Source organism: Mustela nigripes, chromosome 12, assembly GCF_022355385.1.
Source record: "Mustela nigripes isolate SB6536 chromosome 12, MUSNIG.SB6536, whole genome shotgun sequence".
Lineage (NCBI taxonomy): Eukaryota > Metazoa > Chordata > Mammalia > Carnivora > Mustelidae > Mustela > Mustela nigripes.
Window position 1 is genome coordinate 59,117,401 of NC_081568.1, and position 19,325 is coordinate 59,136,725.

At 45.9% G+C, this 19,325-nt stretch overlaps 1 protein-coding gene across 1 annotated transcript in view; it reads left to right on the plus strand.

Moving 5' to 3' along the window:
• The window catches only part of DOCK2 (dedicator of cytokinesis 2), a 413,194-nt gene that overhangs the window by 344,756 nt on the left and 49,113 nt on the right, over window positions 1-19,325 (plus strand). The window contains exons 31-33 of the mRNA XM_059416333.1: window positions 110-210; window positions 300-358; window positions 11,209-11,357. Coding sequence (XP_059272316.1) covers window positions 110-210; window positions 300-358; window positions 11,209-11,357 — 309 coding nt within the window. The remainder of the gene's footprint in view (window positions 1-109; window positions 211-299; window positions 359-11,208; window positions 11,358-19,325) is intronic.

Consider the following 19,325-nt stretch of genomic DNA (forward strand, 5'->3'; position numbering starts at 1 on the left):
CTGCCCCTGTCTTCTGCCATCTTCATAAATTATTCACATTGCCCAGCATTTAATCTGCTTTCCCACTGCAGACCCTTGCCATGACTGTTCTTTGCTCCTTCATTTACAGCTGTGGAACAACTATTTTCATCTGGCGGTGGCTTTCATCACTCAGGACTCTCTGCAGCTGGAGCAGTTCTCGCACGCCAAATACAACAAAATCCTGAATAAGTAGGTAGCCTGTTCGGGTCTCCCGAAGCGGGGGTTTCATGAGAATCTCTGAGTCCGAGCCTGAAGCAGACATGTGTTGTTTCTCCTAGGTATGGGGACATGAGACGGCTCATTGGCTTCTCCATCCGCGACATGTGGTACAAACTGGGTGAGTAGCACACGCATCCAGACAGGCACATCTGCACACGCCAAGCTCCTTCTTGAAGACCATCTGTTTGTTAGAAGGCCACAGGGGCTTCAGCGGAGGGAGCTTGAAAGAACAGTTGATCACGTGTGTGTCCCGGGTCCTTGATATGTGCCTGATGAGAGGGAGTGCCCGTCCCCATGTCCCATCCCCACGTCCCATGCCCAGACAGCTAGGACTCTGCTTCTGCTTGGTGCCCCTGAGGGCTTAAGAAGTCAAATTGGAATTTATGGAAAGGAGGAAGGGCAGGGCTGCTGTGGGAACTTATGTCCTCACACATCACACGCAAGTTTCCTGTTGGTGGGTGGGCCACTCTGCCTCCAGCTTCTCCAGGGATGTCATCTACAAAACACCCTCCAGCCACCCAGAGGAGAATTGGTTCTGTGGAAGATGAGGGTCTTTTGTGATGCGGTGTGAACTGGCAGGTGGCCCCAGATGCCAGCCCCTGTCTGGACTAGTTGCAGGAATCATACACACACTGTGCGGTCCCTGTGGGAGGAAGGAAGGGGAGATGGGCTCTGGGAGGCATTGACTGAGCGGCTGAGTCAGCCCTGCTCTACGGGGGTCTTATTTTACCTTCGCATCACCTCCTACAAAACGGAAAAACTCCACCTCCTTTTACTGATCAGGAAACTCCGAGAGGGAAGTGACCTGCTTGAGATCGAGCAGGTGCAAAGCCCAGAGCTTGGTTTGGATCCCTGGAGGACAGGGGCCGCACACCTTGCTCAAGGCCTGAATCCCCCCGGCACACAAATGTGCTGAAAGGATGAATGGGTAACCGGATGGATTGCTGCAGAGTTACAAGTGAGACACAATGGGGTATTTTCATCTCCAGTTTGAGTGCCCTCCTGGACCCTCTGCTGCCAAGTTGCTCTGCCCTGGGCTTGGACGGCAACCCTCTTCTGTGAAGCCACTTACAGGGACTGTGCCTGTTTTGGGAGTTCAAATTAAATGACCTCTCCTGACTCTGCTTCTCACTTCCTCAGCCTTCTTGGTATCTTTCAGTTCCCTTTGGGCTTCCTGGACAGCAGTTTCTTGTCCTTTCTTCCAGCAAGGTCCATTTGCTGCAGGGGCAGCACAGTGGACAGACTCTCCGTCTGGTCCTGTGCTCACTGGCAGCACCTGGCAGCACCAGACTCAGGTTAAAAGCACACACTGGTACACAGGAGGGCTACAGATGGCTTTACAAAATCAAAGGGAGAGCCGGGCAACCAGGCCCAGAACCGACTGCCACAAACCTGCCGTGGGCCTTGCCTTGTCATTTAGAAGCTATGAGGTCCAAGGCAAGGGGATCCAGTGACACTGGGCATAATAGTGCCCAGGGGGCTTATGAGTTTCATAAGAGCAAAATCTGGGAGAGTGAAACCAAGGAGGCCGCGCCCAGGGCAGAATTGTTATCATTGTTTTCACCCTTGTCCTATCATGGCCGAGTCTACTCTTCCTGTTCTGGCTCTTTCATCATCAACTCCAGGCCTGTATCATTCGTGTGTGAAGGGCAGGAACCAGGCAGGTCATGTCAAAGAGGGGAGGGGCCAGGGCATGTTAAACCCACGGGCATCCACAAAGCAGGGTACCGTCAACATTTGGAGTGGGATGATTCTTTGTTGTGGGGTGCCCTGTACACTCCAGGATATTTGATAGCATCCCTTACCTGTACCCAGAAACCAACAGCATCCTCCCTAGCTGTGACAACCAAGAGAATCTCCAGGCACTGCCAAATGTCCCTGGAGAGGGGGAAAAGGATGTGCAAAACTACTCCTATTGGAAAACCCCTTCTGTGAAGAAATACTGTCTCTGCTCTGTTTTTCTAGAAAAGCCTGCCTTTCTCAGTCTGCCTTTTATGTCTCCACTTTGGATAAGGACAAGGATATGAAAAATATTTTATGTATCATTTACCATTACTCTTCAATAGGAAAAAAACAAAAAAGCCTGATGCGAGTGCAGGCCTAGCTGGTAGGTGGCACACGGCCTTGGGGTCAGGAGTATGGGAAGAAGTAGCTGGGCCTGAACAACGGGAAGCAAACATGCCCCGGCTGGAAGGGGCAGTCTCTGTCCTGACCTGGTCGATTGCTGTCCTGTTAGAATGCAAGGCTGGTGATGTGTCATCTTCCAGTTTTTCTCAAAAGAAGCCAGGAAACATAATTTTTAAATGTATTTCCAATTTCTGAATATTGACAATAACTGATTGGAAGTTTATGAAACATTGAATATGTCCAGATTCGGTTTGCGTAGGAGTTTGCACTCTTTGCTTTACGACAGCAAAGACGAGATACAGCTGGGGTGGGCTTTCTTTCCCACACCTACACCCTAGGCGTTGCCAGGATTGCAGAGCAGGGATCTGAGGTTTGTTTGTCTCTAGATCTTCCACACAGCCTGCTCTTTCCGGAACATCCTTCGTTGCCGTTATTTTGCACACAGAAGATTTTATTTAGATATAGATTATGTTTTGGCAGACGTTCCTGCACTCCCAATTATGCTGATGAATGAAAAGATGTTACCAAATATTCCACCTGCCTAGAATCACAGAACATCAGAGCTGGAAGGGCCCTTTAGAGATCATATTGTCCAGAATTTTTCAAATGTTTATTTTTAGCGGAGAGCCAATAAAAAAAGAATCTCATGCTCAATACTATAAATTGGTTGAAAGCTGAGCTATTCTATTTGAAGTGGGGTGAGGGGCCCAGAGCCCAGTATAATGGGTCACCCCTGAGCACCCCATGTAGACCCCTGAGGATTTTCTGGGGAGAAATTTTGAAGCACCTCAGAAAGGTCTAGTCCAACCCACCATTTTACAAGGGAGAAAACAGACACAGAGAAGTGAAGACAGATGTACACAGCCATATACTGCTTAAGAAGCAGATTCAGGACAAGGACCCTGGCCTGAGCATCCGTCTTAAAGCATCACCGAATCCTCCCTGTATGCAAATACTTGTAGGATGAATTAATGCAATGAAAAGATGTATTTGTTAGGGTCTGAGGTTGCAAGGAAGATAAACTGACTCTGCCTGCCTTTATCAGAGCAGGTACTTATCAGATGGGCAAGAAGAACAAGGCCAGAACCACTCTAGAATCCATGCCTTTAGCATGTTTCATTCCTGCATCATCCTGCTTAAATATTCAGTCTCCAGAGGACATCATTCTATTGACCTTCCTTGGATGACCACGCCATTGATGGTCCCACTAAGCCTATCTCCACTGAAGGAGGTAGAGTTTCCCAAAGTAAGAGGTTTATGGAGTTATAGAGAGGTCAAGGTCACAGATGTCCGCTGCATGGAACAAGAAGTAAAGGATGGTTTTGCCAAGATGGCCGCCCTCCTGACCCTTTGGCATGGACTTCCAAAAAGAGGAAATTATATCAGCCTAAAGGGATTTTCCTGTTTCTTAGTAGTTGCATTCTCCTTGCCTGTCTCCCTCAGGGATAAGAGAACAAGAGGAGGCAGAGTGAACGGATAATTCCCCATCCCCATGCCATCTTCTGTTCTACAAGATCTTGACATTAGCATCCTTCCTCCTAGTTTGTTAATGAGGTTAACTGCTAATCCAAACCAGGACCAAGCACTGTGTACATTAGAGACGAATGCCGTGGATAATGATAGGTTTTAAAATACAATCCATGAAACATCCAAGACCAAGTGAAACTTAGAAGCCATCTATGGCAGACACAGCTGAGAGCCCACAAAATAGCCATTCTACCCTTCTTCCTGGTTAACTGAATCTGGGTTAATTTTTTTTTTCCTGATCATAACTTGTTCAGATAGCAATATTTTGTAGCAGGTGATGGCCATGTGACCCATCTCCATCCAAAGAGAATCAGAAAAAACAAAGTTGTTAGGGCTTCAGGAAATCCTTTTTGTCCAATTAAAACCAAAGGGAAAGGGACAAGTGCAGTGAGCACAACACATGTTTTGCCCATCGTCCTTCCCCCCCACCTTCCATTCTGGAAAACAATGAGATGCCTAGAGGTACAATAGCCAGTTTGAAGCTATGAAGATAAAAGTTGTACACCAAGGATGGAGGAGTGGCTCTGGACTGACCATCATTTGACTTCTTGTTAAGGCAGAAAGCTAAAGCATAATTTATTCAGTTTAACCATGGTGATCAAATATCTGTTACATCCCTAACTGATATATCATCTCATTCAACCCCCTCCCCATTTTAAAGGTGAGCTCACTGAGGCCCAGAGAGGCATAAGGACATTCAAGGTCAACAACAAATCAGTGGCTCAGCTGAGGTGAAGGAACTTGTCTCCTGATACCAAGTCCAATGTTCTTACTTTGTTTTTTTCAGAACATGCAAATTATTTTCAAAGCGTGTGAAGTAGCAAACTGTTTTTCAAAGACTATGGATAATGAGTAAATCATAATGCATGTTAACCTTTTAAATTTTGTTTTAATGCCCAAAGCAATCAGGGCATCATCACCATGATCGTCAGTATCATCATCATCATCTTCTCATCAGGGAAGATTTGAGCAATCCTATGATTATAAGATAGCTAACTGCAAAGATAATCTCAGGCTTGAAGATTATTCAACATTCCTCAGAGAAAAAGCCTAGACAAGTGTGTGTGTGTTTCTGTGTGTGTGTGTGAGAGAGAGAGAGGGTACATGAGGGGAGGGCTTGATAGAGAGAAGGACCACATCTCGTTACCAAGACCAGGCCACTAAAGGGTTAATGCCATTGTGTTTTTGAATCCTGGGACTATGCCAAATGGAATGTACTTTTCCTGATAGTGTAACATCATAACATTTGATTTCTGCTTGGAGTGAAGCAATGCACATTTTGCCAAAATGACTGCACTTAACCATTCCACATTCACTTAGGTTAACGTCAGGCTGCTGTGTTAACAGTCTTTGTGGGAAAGAAAGACAAATTCTAGTGACTGTCATCCTGGCCTTGTATGTAAGGAGGTCACTCCTGGCAAAGCTGTGAGAGCAACTGGGCCTTTACTTTTTCGAGCATCTACAGAGTACCCACCTGAACACTAAGCTCCGGGGAAGGGTAAGAGCGTTGGGGAAGGATAAGGCATGGTCCCTGCCTTGCCAGGAAGAGCCACCCTCTAGTTCTAAGAGTAGATAGAACTAAGAGGTTAAAGAACACACTTCGAGTGTGTTCTTTAACATGAAATGTGTGGTGGAGACTCAAGAGTTCAGGCACATGAGAGGTCGATGAGGACAATACGGATGGCTCCACTGGGGTAAATGGCTTTTGAATGAGACCCCAGGCTGGCCCATATCCAGATTGAAAGAAAGACGGGAAAGGACAGGTGTTCTAGGAGAGCAATCAGTCTGCACTCAGCATGGCTTCTTAGGATTGGGAAGAAGCCGCCTGTAAGAAAGAGAAAATGGGATTACGGGAACATCCATCCATCCATTTGATCATTGATTCTTTCAGTTAACAACAAATATTGAGCATTGTGGTAGGCCCAATAACATTTCCCCAAAGATGTCCATGTCCTAATCCCTAGGAACTGTGGATCTATTACCTTACTAAGTGGCCTTTTCAGACTTAATTAAGAATCTTGAAGATGGAAAGACTATCCTGGCCTATCCCGGTGGACCCACTGCACCTATAGGGTTCTTAGAAGTGAGTGAAAAGAGGCACGAGGGTCAGAGAGGGATTTGAAGAACATGCACAGCTGGCTTTGAAGGTGAAGGAAGAGACCCTGAGCCAAGGCATGTAGGTGGCCTTCAGACACGACAAAAGGGAAGCACAGAGTTTCTTCCTGAGGCCTTCCAAAAGGAACTCACCCGCTCGCACCTTGGTCTGAGGTCAATGAAACCCATTTCAGACTTACAACCTCCAGGAGTGTAAGATAATAAATTTTGTGCTGTGTTACACCACTAAGTTTATGGTGATTTACAACAGCAACAAGAAGAAACGAATACAAGCACCTTCTACATGACAGGCACTGTGCCTCAGGCCGGGGCTACTAACTGGAGAGCTGTTTCTCTATGGTCAAAGGGCACATATCTGCAGAGCAGAAGCTTGTGGCACCTGGAGGGTCTGCAAAGGACTCCTGACTCCTGAGTGAGCCCAGGATGGCCTAGCTGAGCAAGAGTGGAGAACTTTACTCCAGAGCAGTACTGTCCTATGGGACTGGAATGTGAGCCACCTGTCTAAATGCATATGCTATAATGTCCACAGTCTTTTGAAGGTAAAAAGGAACAGTGAGATTAATATTACACTATCTTTTATTTAACCCTATTTTCCAAAATCTTATCATTTCAACATGTAATCAATACAAAACATTCTTATTTTTTAAAGATTTTTTTTATTTGACTGAGAGAGACAGAGAAAGAGAGAGAGAGAGAGAGAGAGAGAGAGAGGAAGCAGAGAGGGAGAAGAAGGAAGGGAGAGAGGGAGAATCAGGCTCCCCATAGGGCAGAGAGACATGGGAGAGACATCCCAGGACCCCGTGATCATGACCCAAACCAAAGGCAAACACTTCACCAACTGAGCCACCCAGGTGACCAAAAGAAAACGTTATTGAGATGTTAGCTTTGTTTTTGATTTCCAGAACTCATTCTTTGAAATCTAGTGGGCTTTTAATAGTCACAGCATATCTCCACTTGGATTAACCTCAAGTGCTCCAAAGATATGTGTGGCTGTACCTTCCATATTTACTACAATGGCAGTGAAGAATGAATAGGTTCTCCTTATGAGGGAGGTGGGGGTAGAGGTCAGTGTGGAAACGGGATCAAGGAGGTGGAGAGGAGAGCATGGTGGCTGGAGGAGGGCACATATGCAGGCCCAAGGAGGAAGGGCAGGGTGTGGCTGAGGAGAAGAGGCAGGCCATGGAGGGAGGGCAGGCCAACAAGAGGAAGCAACGGGGTGTGGAGTAGGAACATCGGACCAAATGGGTCTGCAGAACTTGTTAAAGAAGCCACGGAAGGATTATAAATTGTGGACCAACATGGTCAATTTGGGGCTTTTCAAACAACTTTGAGGACAGATTATAAAATATTTAGATAGGTTAGAGAAGGGTCAGAAAGTTCGTTGAGTGTCCATCATGGGAGAGAAGGTAAATCTGTCCTGACCCTCTCCCCATGACTTCTCTTTCCACTGGAGGTGAACAAATAAACTGACAGGCCTATAAAGTTCCAGGAAAAGCTCCAGGGAGCTCCATGAGTTGGAACATGTCTTTGCATGTTGCTTTCTCCAGAAGCCAGCGGAGGCTGAGCTGACAGGACTCACCATCATCCCCACAATCACCATTAGTACTTCTTGAGCCTTTCTCATGAGCCAGACCCTCCGCAGAGCCCTTTGTTTCTATCCACTCTTCTAAGCTTCTCAACAGTCCTACCAGGCAGGGATTGTTTTTATCTGCATTTTAGAGAGGAGAAGACAGAGGCTCAGGGAAGTTGAACGACAAAGCCACACAGCCATGGAGCGGCGGCCGGGGGACCCGATCCAGCCTGTGGGGGCTCCGTGGTTCTCAAGGCCTGGAAGGGATCTGGATGAGAAGGAGCAAACAGACTCCCTGTCTCGGAGCAGTGCCAGAAGGGAGCTTCTCCAAGCCTGAGTCAGAGCACCCGAGATCTGTGTTCTTTCTTCCCCTTTTGAGCTGAATGAGTGATCTTGCCGGTCAGCCCAGCCTTATTTCAGAGTCCCCGGAAGGATGCGGGACTCTGCAATCCAGGAGGTCCCAACTCATCCTCATCCCTGTTCATTTCAGAGTCGGCGCCCACCTTCAGAGAGCCATATACTCTCCAAAGAGGGCCCCTCTGTCCCCAACAGCCTCCCAAGGTCAGTGACACGTTCCACTCCTCTCAGCAGGCTAGAGGTGATGGTCTCCTTCCTTCCTCCTTCCCTCCACCTCCCTTCCTCCCTCTTCCTTTTTTGCCAGGTCCTCTTCTTAGTGCCCTCATACCCTTTGCGTTCAGGCTTACAGTCTCCTCCTGAGAGGTGTGATGGAGGAGGCCACGGTACAGATTAGAAACCCAGGCCAGGGGACGCACAGGACTCCTTTCCACCCACACACCGAAGCTCTTCTCTGCACTCTCATTTCCACCAGAGCCTTTCCCAGAGCCTATGTAATTTGGCATTTGGATTCATCCTGCTGGCTTATTGGCACTTTAAAAGCCTTTTCTAATTGGTATCTGTTTTCAGTGAGATCTGGCCACCATTATACGAAAAAAGACCCTCTTACTGATTCCTTGCCTTGCCTTTTTGAATACAGCAGCAGGTGTGTCTCTTGAATGAGGATTTTTTCCCCCAAATGAGTTTGCATTGAATTAGTTACAAATATGTTCTGCATGTGCGCGGGCACACATGCCTATGTATATAAAAACACACACAAATGCACTTTCAGTTTATTTGAGCACAAAATCCAATAAGCTCAAATTCCATTTTTGATGGAAATGAATAAAATTTCTTCCTGGAGCATTGTAAGGGACATTCCGCTCACACTGTATTTAGAGATCAGCATCTTTCTCCATTTTCCCTATTCTTTCAAACATCTCTTCCACTGACTGCAAAGAATGCAGGTCAAAGGTATCTTAGGAAATCCTTGCTCTACAGCATGTCCGCTCTTTATTTTAAAGCGTCTTAAATATATCCTTATCATAGCCAATGTCCTCCAGTATTCTAAAGGCCTTTGTTGCATAAGCAATTTCTCCGTTCCGTGGTGGCTTATCTGACAGTTTCCCATTTACTTTCTACTTATTATTGCACTTGACTTTGAATTTTAAAACCCCACTGTGGGTTTAAAGGATCTTGAAGGACGAAATCAAAACCCTAGATTAGCAATTACTATAAACCTGCTAGAAAGTATCTTTTTTTTTTTTTTTTTTCCTATTTGGGCCAAAGCAAAGGCTTGGAGCTCAAGTGTAATCCAAATGCATCACATAATGAAGCAGATATCCTGGAAAAGTGTCTTTATATTTCACTCAACTCTCTGCCTGACATCACCACTTCATTCTCACTAACTGAAGATAGTCTGAGAATGATGCCTTTTTTATCTGAATTCTGGGGAAATACTTGAACATTAAGCCTCATTTAGGCTAAATGAAAATTCATTTTCTTGCTGCCTTTCCTCTTGGCTCCTTTTCTGAGCCTTAATTGAAAGCAACAGCACCAGGCTGTATACCATGCCACCTAACTTTCTGCACCCCCAGGAGCTCTCTGCCCCCAGGTTAAGATGGCCATGGTTTGTCCTGAAAATGGAGAAAAACCCACAGGGGCTTCTTGGGCTCTGAGACTCAGAAGAAAGAGGCAGCTGCTGATGGATCAGCCAGACATCAGCTTCAATGATAGGCTGTTGTGGATATGCTTGCCCTCATTCCCCGGGAAGTCCCTGCACTCCTAAACACCCTTCTTTTTGCCCCTTCTCTGCCATGCCTCCTGTGTGTCTTCTCAAGAGTCTGCTTAGCTCTGCTCAACAGGGCTGCCCTCAGTGGTCCATTTTGATCTAACATCAGAAGAGCAATAGCTAATACTGTGTCAAGTATGCCACGTGGCCAGGACGGTCCCAGCTTGGGAAAGAAAAATCTGCATATTCATCACAATGACCCATATCAGTAAATACTACTATTCTCTCTTGTTAAGATGAGGACACAGAGGCCCCAAATGGTAAGATCAGCTTATCCAGCATCACATAGCTAGTTGATGGTGGAGTCCGTCTACAAATTCAGGCCATCTAGCTCCAGGATCTGTGCCCTTAACCACTGGGCTACACTAGCCGTCCCCCTGGGTGATGATTCTTCCAGACTCTGTGCTAAGTAATGCATGGGTGTATTTTCACATGGTCTTCTAAACAAGTGGGTGTTGCTACTGCATCCTTATAAGATCCATATCCAAGTCATTTAGCTAGTGAGTATAGGAGCTAGACAAATTTATTTCTTCATTCAACAGACATTTACTGAACATCTAAATGTCCTATACTCAGTGCCACAGATACAAAGGTGAGAACAGACATTGCCTCACACTCTCATGACATGGGGCAGGCAGACATTTATCATATCTTTCCACAAATGACGCCATCATTGCAAAGTTGGCTGAGAAGACACAACACAAGAAGCCAGTGTAGGGGTTCTGACCTCACTAGGGTTGGGGGGGCATGTGCTGCTGGCTGTTCTCAACAGATCCCCTGGGACACATCCAGGGGAATCCAGGTGACAGTGAAGGTATTGGGGCACAGATAGGAAAAACAAACAAACAAACAATTATTGTCAACAAAGGACCAGTGTGTGCATCGGCCTGGCAGTGGAGGACACAAAGTGAGTCTGCAGCACTGGAAGCAGACCAGCAGAACTAGGATGCCAAGAGCCAGGGGAGGTTCGTGGGAAAGCCTTGCCATCAACTAATCATTCCATTGGCCACACTACTCCCTCAAGGGGAGGGATTCCACTGACCCTGCTATCATAGCAGATTCTTAGCAGCAAATTTTGCTTTTCTTATTTCATGAGACAGTTGAAAAAAGCATGCTCTCCAGTCTCAGAAACATGGTTTGTGATGCGGACAAGCGTGATTTCAAATATCCCTGTGATTTGCCACCCCTAACATATTCCATCAGAGCTCCATTTACCAAGAAGATCACGCAGGTGAAAACCCTTGTAAACAGTGACGTGCTTTACACATACCCGTGTTATTATCCTTAACAACAGCTCGTTCCAGATGATACATGCACCTCCTGCAGGAATTAATATATGTAAAGTGTTCAAAATGTTGCCCGGCTCCAGTAAACCACTGTATAAGTGTTCACTATTATTTCTACTATTCTGCCTCCCTTTTTTTTTTTTCCCCAGGCTTGGTCTGAGGAGGATCTGTGCATCATGAAAACTGTTTTATGTGTCCGGATTCCTCTTCTCTTACAGGCCAGAACAAAATCTGCTTCATCCCAGGCATGGTGGGACCTATATTAGAGATGACACTTATCCCCGAGGCTGAGCTCCGGAAAGCCACCATACCAATCTTCTTCGACATGATGCTGTGTGAATATCAAAGGAGTGGGGATTTCAAAAAGGTAAAAAAATGAGGCTGGCAACTCATGGCATCCTCTCTAATCCCTAGACCATTTCCCCATAATGATATCCTCGTTCCATTTGCCTGGGCTTCATTCAGGAGCTTGACGGTAGCATAGAGACATTATTCACGTGCCCAGCATGAGCTGGCAGATCGGATTTGGTCACTATTCTATCATGCTTTCCTGCCCAAGGCCAAGATTAAAATGCATTTTCTTGCTGTGGATCAACTTGGTCCCTTTCTCACTAGTACAAGTTCCCTAATCCCTCCAGGTGTGTCCAAAGAGCCCATCCCTTCCACCTGCCCCCATCTTGGACCCTTGGACCCCAGCTTGGATCTCTGTCCAGCATTTTCTACTCTGGGACAACCTGGAAGATCTACGTTGTCTAGAAAGAGCCGACCTTTCCAGGAGTCATAGTCCTACATGAGTTAAAATCAACAGCGAATGGCATCAGAGACCCGTTGCCCAGGAGAGACCTGTGGGGCTGCCATGGCAATAGGGGACTTTCCCTAGCATGAAGGAAGTGAGCAAATTGCGTGAAGCACAGGTGTCATTGGCCAAATGTTTTCATTGAAAAGCCCTGTCGAGCTTGAAGAACAAAGACCACTTTCTGGGCCCGCTCACTCCTAAACCTTCTGACAGTGAAGTAGGAAGCCATTTCAACAATGGGTTCCTGGCAGTTCAGTAGTTTCCCCATAGTTCAGGAAGGTTACTGTTTAAGTCTTATCAGGTTCCCTCAGATCTTGATCCCCTGTCTTCTTCACCACACCTTCCCACCTGGTTCTACCTTTAAAGGGCTCTTCCTCCTCCTCCCCCAGCATTTCTGCCTCTCATTCTAGACCATCTCCTGCCACCAAACAATTTCTTTAAAACAGATACTTAAAAAGCAGCAGATTCCAAACGGCCTTTCCTTAAAATCCTTACAGATTCTACCCTTTCTCACTTACTAGAACTCTAATCCTCACCCAGTAACCTCCAAACCTTCCTGCTTGCCTACAGGGCCTTCCATACTCTGGCCTTCAGGCAGCCTTTTCAGCTATTATCCCCACCTCTTTTCCTACCTCACCTGTTCTCCCATTATTCCCACAGCTCACCTGAACTGGGATGCCTCAGTCAGCATCCTCCTCTGTGAGTTTCTCCTTCCTGCTACTACTCTGCCCTGTTCACAGACCTGCCTGTCAACACCTAAACTCCTACTGATCTTGCAAAGTCCATTGCAGAACTGGGTCCATTCAGACAACTTTTCCCTCTATTCCTACATCATTTTATCTCTCTGAGGTATGATGATTACATACTGCCTTGCCTTGTACTCATTTCTAAGTATGCTCTGCTTCTTCCTCATCCTTATCTAATAAAAGTGATGATGATGATGGTGATGATGACAGAAGTGGCCGCCATGAACTGGTTGCTTACTATGTGTCAGGCACTCTAAGTACTTTCCTTCTGTTAGTTCATATGATCTTGTTTATGGCAAACCCATGAGGTAGGTAGCACTATCGTGCCCATTTTAAAGATGAAAATATTGAAGCCTAGAGAGGTAAAGTCACTTGCTCAAAGTCATACATCACCAAAAAGGAGGGGCAGAGATTGCAACACAGAGATCACTATGGTCCCCAAATCCTGCTGTGCCTACAGCATTCTCCAGCCCCAGGTACTGTCACAGTAAATGTCAGCAGCATGAAAGAGTGCACACCATCCTCTCCAGCAGTGGTTTCTCAAAATAGGTTCCATGGAGCACTAATCCAAACAGATGCTCTAGGGAAGGGGATTTCGAGGCTGAATACCTTTGAAAGTCACTGCATACGGTAACCCCCTCTTGGAGATTTCTAGTGCACATTAACATAGTCAAAGCACTAAGGCATTCCATTGTAAACAGTATTTACAGTGCTCAATTCTCAAACTTATTTGTGCAAGAAGTATCAATTAGATGTGCCATTCTGCTAATCACTCTGGAAAACATTGTTCTAAGAGGGGAAAGACACTAATGTGGTCTTCAATTTACAATGGTTCAATTTACAATATTTTGATTCTACGATGGTGTGGAGGTGATACACGTTCAGTAAAAGCCTTATTTTGAATTTTGAATTTTGATCTTTTTCTGGGCTGGCTACATGCAGTATATTCTCTCTCGTGATGCTGGGCAGCAGCTGTGAGCCCCAGCTCCTGATGAGCCGCCCGATCATGAGGGTAACGACTGCCATTCTTAGAGTCATTCTATGCTCATACGACCATTCTTTTTCACTTTCAGTATAATGTTCAGTAAATTACATGAGCTAATCAACATATTATTATAAAATAAGTTTTGTATTAGATGACTTTTTTCCCCAAGCATAGCCAATGTAAGTGTCCTGAACACGTTTAAGGTGGGCTGGGCTAAGCTATGATGTTCATTGAGTTACGGATTTTAAATGTATTTTCAACTTAACTATATTTTCAATTTGCAATGGATTTGTCAGGACATAACCCCATTATAAGCCAAGGAAGACCTGTAATTATGTCTGATGATACCAGTGTGAGAGGGTACTCTCCTGTCCAGGGATTAATTAGCAGGAGATCTCTAGTCCCAGAAAGGCTAGTGACCAGCTGTCTCCTCGGCAAAGGGCCTTAAAAGAAATCAGGTTGAAGAGGTCAGAGAGAGGAAGATACCATACCCAACCAGTTGGGATCAAGAGGAACGAAAGGTGAAACCTGGAGAAGATTTTTGAAGACATTGTACAATCTTCTGTCTCTTAAGGGGTAGTGAGGTACATGAGTCTTGGGAACACGTAGAGGGCACACGATGGGAGATGAAGGGAATCATCCTTACCCTCAGGTCAGCACTCCTTCCAGAGGTGTGTGCTCCAGATGGCTCAGAAGATGTCCTGGGAGCAGGTGTGCAAAGGAAACACTCCCAAGTACCTGAGAGTATGCCATACTTAAAAAACAAGCAAACCTGTTAATTCTAGATTATGACCTGACAGTTGGCCAATTCCAGATTATGACCTGACAGTGTTGGTGTCTTCACATGTTTAGTAGACTTCACAGGCTTGCCCAAGTATGATTTTTTTTTTTTTTTTTGCCCTGAAGGATTTCCTTATTGTGACATCCCCAATCTACCCACCTGTTCTCCATGAATGGGGGTCATCCTTGGACTTCTCGCTCCAAACTGTGTTCACTGTAATAATGTTCCCCAATTGCTCCTCTTAATTTTTCTCTTATCAAAAGAGACAGGACAATCAGGCTGACTAATGGGGCAGCTTTCCATGAAAAAACCAACTGGTGTGCTTGGTGGGAGCTCAGCTGTGGAATGAGCAGATCTAGGCATGTCTTCTTGGTTCTGGGTATGCAGCTCTGGAAGGTGTCCCAGGAAAGGAGGAAGCCAGTCCACATAAACCCCAACCCGTCCTGATGGCCAAATCTAGAGTGAAGCCTGGAACTGGGTCTGAAATCCAGGAGGCATTGCATGCAAACTAGCATTAAGGAATGATGCCAAAATTATCAACTAAGAACCAGGTGCCTGTAAAATAACAAGCTTCTCTTTCTAAAATTTGAGTTTCTTAAAGGAAATTTAAAAATCAAGAATAAAAGTTAGCAGGACCCTTTCTCCTAGTTCACACAACACCTCCTCACCTGGTACCCAAAATCTTGAGGTTCTCTTGCTGACCCGCATTTGCTCTGGCTCTTCCTTTGATTTCTTTACTTGAAGAGATTCTACTCATCCTTCAGCTGAGGTCTCACATTTTGAGAGAGCCCTTTGTGCTTCCTGATGGATTCAAAGGACAGATTCACTCAAGCAGGATGTCCAAGAACTGGAACTAGGACAGGAAGGGGTTAGACGCTAATGGACTTAAGGAGGGGGTGGGGATGGAGAAAAGGAGGTTCTGGGGCAATCTCTCTTTCTGCTCTGAGTTTCTTTTGCAACCTCATTGCCAGATTGCCCTGTCCTCTCCTCTAGCCCAAATAAGATAGCTGATGCTTTTGACTGATAACATTTATCCCTCGTGAGTACAGCACTTCACCTAAGACCATTGCAGGGGTTTCTGTCCTGTGCCTCAGACTGGGTGTCCCATCCCTTGTACATTCTGCAATTCCCTTGGTGGGGCTATGGACAGGGCAGTTTTGGCAAAAGGAGCCTTGGGTTGCCACACAGTGGCTGGCATGGCCGTACCTGGTCAGGGTGAAATGCATCTTGTCCTGCCTGCATGGGGCTCAGGCACATCACTTATCCCACACTGCGTGATAATCTACTCATAGATCTGACTCTATCATGAGACTGTGATTTCTTTCAGGGTTAAAGCCAGTCTCTCAGTCCTGAACTCCTAGCACCTATCAAATTTCCTGTCATGAATATTGTGGGAACCATGTCAGTATTCCTAGGATGAATGGAGGCCTCTAGACCTGCATTCTGCCACATTCCAGAGGAAAAGCCTTGGCACAGGGAGGAGCATTCCAGTGAACACTTTCATAATGTAGGGTATTGTGGGTAGCTGACCATTGCTTGAATAATCCCCAGAGACTGGGTAGACCAGTTGTCCTCCTGGACAATTCTTCATGGGAGAAGGGGTTCGGGGGTTTCTAGGTGAAGCTGGTGGGAACAAGTAGGAGTCCTAGGGCGCAGAGGCTGAGCAGAGTGGTTACTTATGATACAGATTATAGAAAGGACTGTGGAACAATTAGCCTGAAGGTCTGAGTTGCAGCAAACAATGGTTCCAGAGAAAACCCTCTCTCAAAGATGGAAGAGGTAATAGGACTTGACAGCAGCACCTAGAACAGCCACTAGAACACGGCACAAGATCGATAATTGTTTGGTAAATGAATTAACGGACAGAGATATCAGTGCAGCAGATCCCACTGAAACTGAGTCTTGGCATGGAGCAATGTGATGATGGCTTAGAACATGATGTAGAAAAGAACAATCGATTCAATAAATATATATTGGACACCTACCGTATGGTCTACTTTAGTGTCAGATGGGCTTGCTGCTTCTGGGCTGGTAAATTTGGGAAAGGTATTTAACCTCTTTCAGCCCCAGTGTCTTTATCTGTGAAATGGATATCATAATACCATTATAGGTTCCTAAACCAGAGCTCGACAGGGAATAGGAATGGTCTGAAGCAGGCAGGGACAAGGTGAGAATTAGGAAGCTGTCCGGACTCCCGTTTCACATGACATTATTGTCTCCCCCTCTCCCTCCCGCCACGCCCCAAGTCTGCTTCCATCCACCCCCAGACAACCGGCATTTCATAAACAAAGGAGGCCACAGGCTGACTTACCAGGGCCAGTTCCATCCCTGCTATCTCTCTGCCATCCTGGCCTTTCACACTAACTATCCCCCAGCCCCTCACACAAAGTCAAAGTCAGCACCATACCTTTAAAGAAGAGCTCTTCTTTCCTAAATTTCACACTTGTGCAGGATCTTAGGCAAATAAATCATGAAAATAGCCAAAATGTTTTCAAGAAGTCAGGAGACCCCGCGGAAGCAATGCAGGGAAGGCCTGATACAAATGTGAGGCCTGCGTAAGTCATTGTGTTGGAAGAGAGAGGCCCGCCCAGGAGGGCTGCGCTCCTAGAGTTCACTTCCTTTTCCCTGATAAGGGCTTTTTGAGATTCCTGTTGGGTCTCGGTAGCATTGACTTCTATGAAAGTAGCCTGCAGGTGCCCCTAAAGGAATACCTACCTTTCAGGGGTGGGGAAGAGTCAATACTGTGATGCCGGTGTGGCTGTGGAGGAAAATGGAATTGATTTGGAGAAGGCAGAAGCTCTGTACAGTAGCACAGCATAGTGTATGTTTAGGAGCAAACGCTGGGCCCTTGGGTCTACTCTGGCCAAGTCCATCCATCCTTTGAAACCCAGACCAAGGTTTTGCTTTGCCTCAGTTTCCTTCTTTATAAAATAGGAATGATGATATCCATCCCCCTTGGCTAAAGACTAAGTGAGATTATGCTGCCATTGACAATGACAATGTCAACGATGTCAGGAAAATTGCCAACAATTATTGAGCACTTACTGTGTGCCAAGCACCATGCTAAATCTTTCATGTGTTTTTCCCATTAACTCCTCCCAGCACCACTCTACGCAGGTGCTGTTTTAAATTTCCTTATAATAGGTGAGAAAAATGAGCCCCAGAAAGCTTATCAATTTGGCCAAAGTCACAGAATGGGGAAAAAAGTCAAAGCAAGACTGAAACTAAGTCTCTTGGATGCCAAAAGCTGTGGTCATAGCCACTCCTAAGCACAGTGCTTGCTGAGGGGTGGGGGGAGGCAAAACGGGCTGCAGTCCGCTTTGGGATGTGCCTGACTGCAACCCTCACTCTCCAAGCTGCCCTAGAGGGCTCAGGCATGGATGGCATCAGCCAGCTCTGCAGAACCCCTGGCACCCTGTAATTCCCTTCCCTGCAGGCTCTTTTGTGACCCTGTGACAAGTGCTTATTTACCTCATGCACTTCTCTGCTCTAAAGGCAAGTTCATCACATGAGGAGGAATCATGCCAACATTTACCATTGAACCACTCAGACAAGAAAAAAATGCTGTTTCTTTCCTCCCCCAGAGCTGCTTTCCCGTAACATCCAGCAGTAATAGCATAACATTAGCAGTAATCATTAGCAGATCAGCAAACCCGAGGCATACCTGAGTTTATGGTCTCCCCTGGTGCTTTATATATAAAATCCTCCAGTTCTCCTAACTCCCCTGTGCAGTAGGTATTACTATTATATTGATAGGCCAAATCTGTCCTGCTACCTGTTTTTGTAAATAAAGTTTTATTGGCATACAGCCATGCTGATTTGTCTATTATCTATGGTGGCTTAGTGTTATAGCAGCAGAGCTGAGTAGTTGTGACAAAGCCTAAAATACTTACGGTCTGATCCTTTAAAGAAAATGGTTGCTGACCCCTGTTATAAACTCTGAAACAGGATTAGAAAGACCTGCTAGCTTTCCCCAAATGGTGGAGGGAATGAAGCAGACATGTCTAGATGGCCAGATAATCTAACATCAGAGGCCATGCTTGTAGTCCTTCAGCGTATTTCTTCCTGCCCTAGGCTTGCTCAGTAGACCTCTCTAATCAACATAGCCCCAACCCTTGACTCTGGATGACGTTTGATGCCTACTAGATGCTTAGTATAATGCATCATATAATGTCCATGATTCAAGTGCAGACGGGCAGCTCAAACCCTGGTCAAATTGGCCCCCATGTAGGTCTCCATTCTAATTTTTTTTTCCTTTCCCTCTTTCTTGAACTCTGCTCCTGCTGAACTGCTCTCCTCATTTTTCTCTACATTCCTACCTCCATCCTTTGCTCAGTCCATGCCTCCTACCTAAATGCCCTTCCTTTTCACATTTGTCACAGTCCTATCCATCTTCCAGGTTTTGTGTATCTCCTTCCATAAATCTTTTGCAACTGTGGAAACTCACAGGAAATTTTCTCATTTGTGCTCTATCAACACAAGCTTCTGGTCCTTTCCTTTGGCCCTCAGCCCACAAAAGTTGAGGGAACAATGGCACCGCACATGTGAGCTGAGGGAAGAGTGACTCCAGTCCCGGCCTTTCATCACCTGAAGATTCCAACCAACTAGACAGGGCTTGATCCTTTGTGCACTGAAAAGAACCTGCCAAAAGGTCTCTGCCATTCATAACAGACTTTAGACAAGCCACTTAAATTCCCAGAGTCTCTACTACCCAAGAGAAAGGCTCTACTTACTTAAGTGGGGCCAGTCCAGGCTGGCTGCTTTTCACGCATTTTTACATTTAAAAGTGATCTTCCTTGGGGCGCCTGGGTGGCTCAGTTGGTTAAGCATCCAGCTCTTGATTTCTGCTCAGTCATGGTCTCAGGGTCATGAGATCAAGCCCCAAGTCAGGCTCCATGCTGGGTGTGGAGACTGCTTGAGATTCTCTCTCTCCCTCTGCCCCTCCCCCCTGTTTGTGTAGGCTTTCTCTCTCTCTCCCTGTCTCTTTCTCTCTCTTAAAAAAAAAAAAAAAAAAAAAAAAAAAAAAA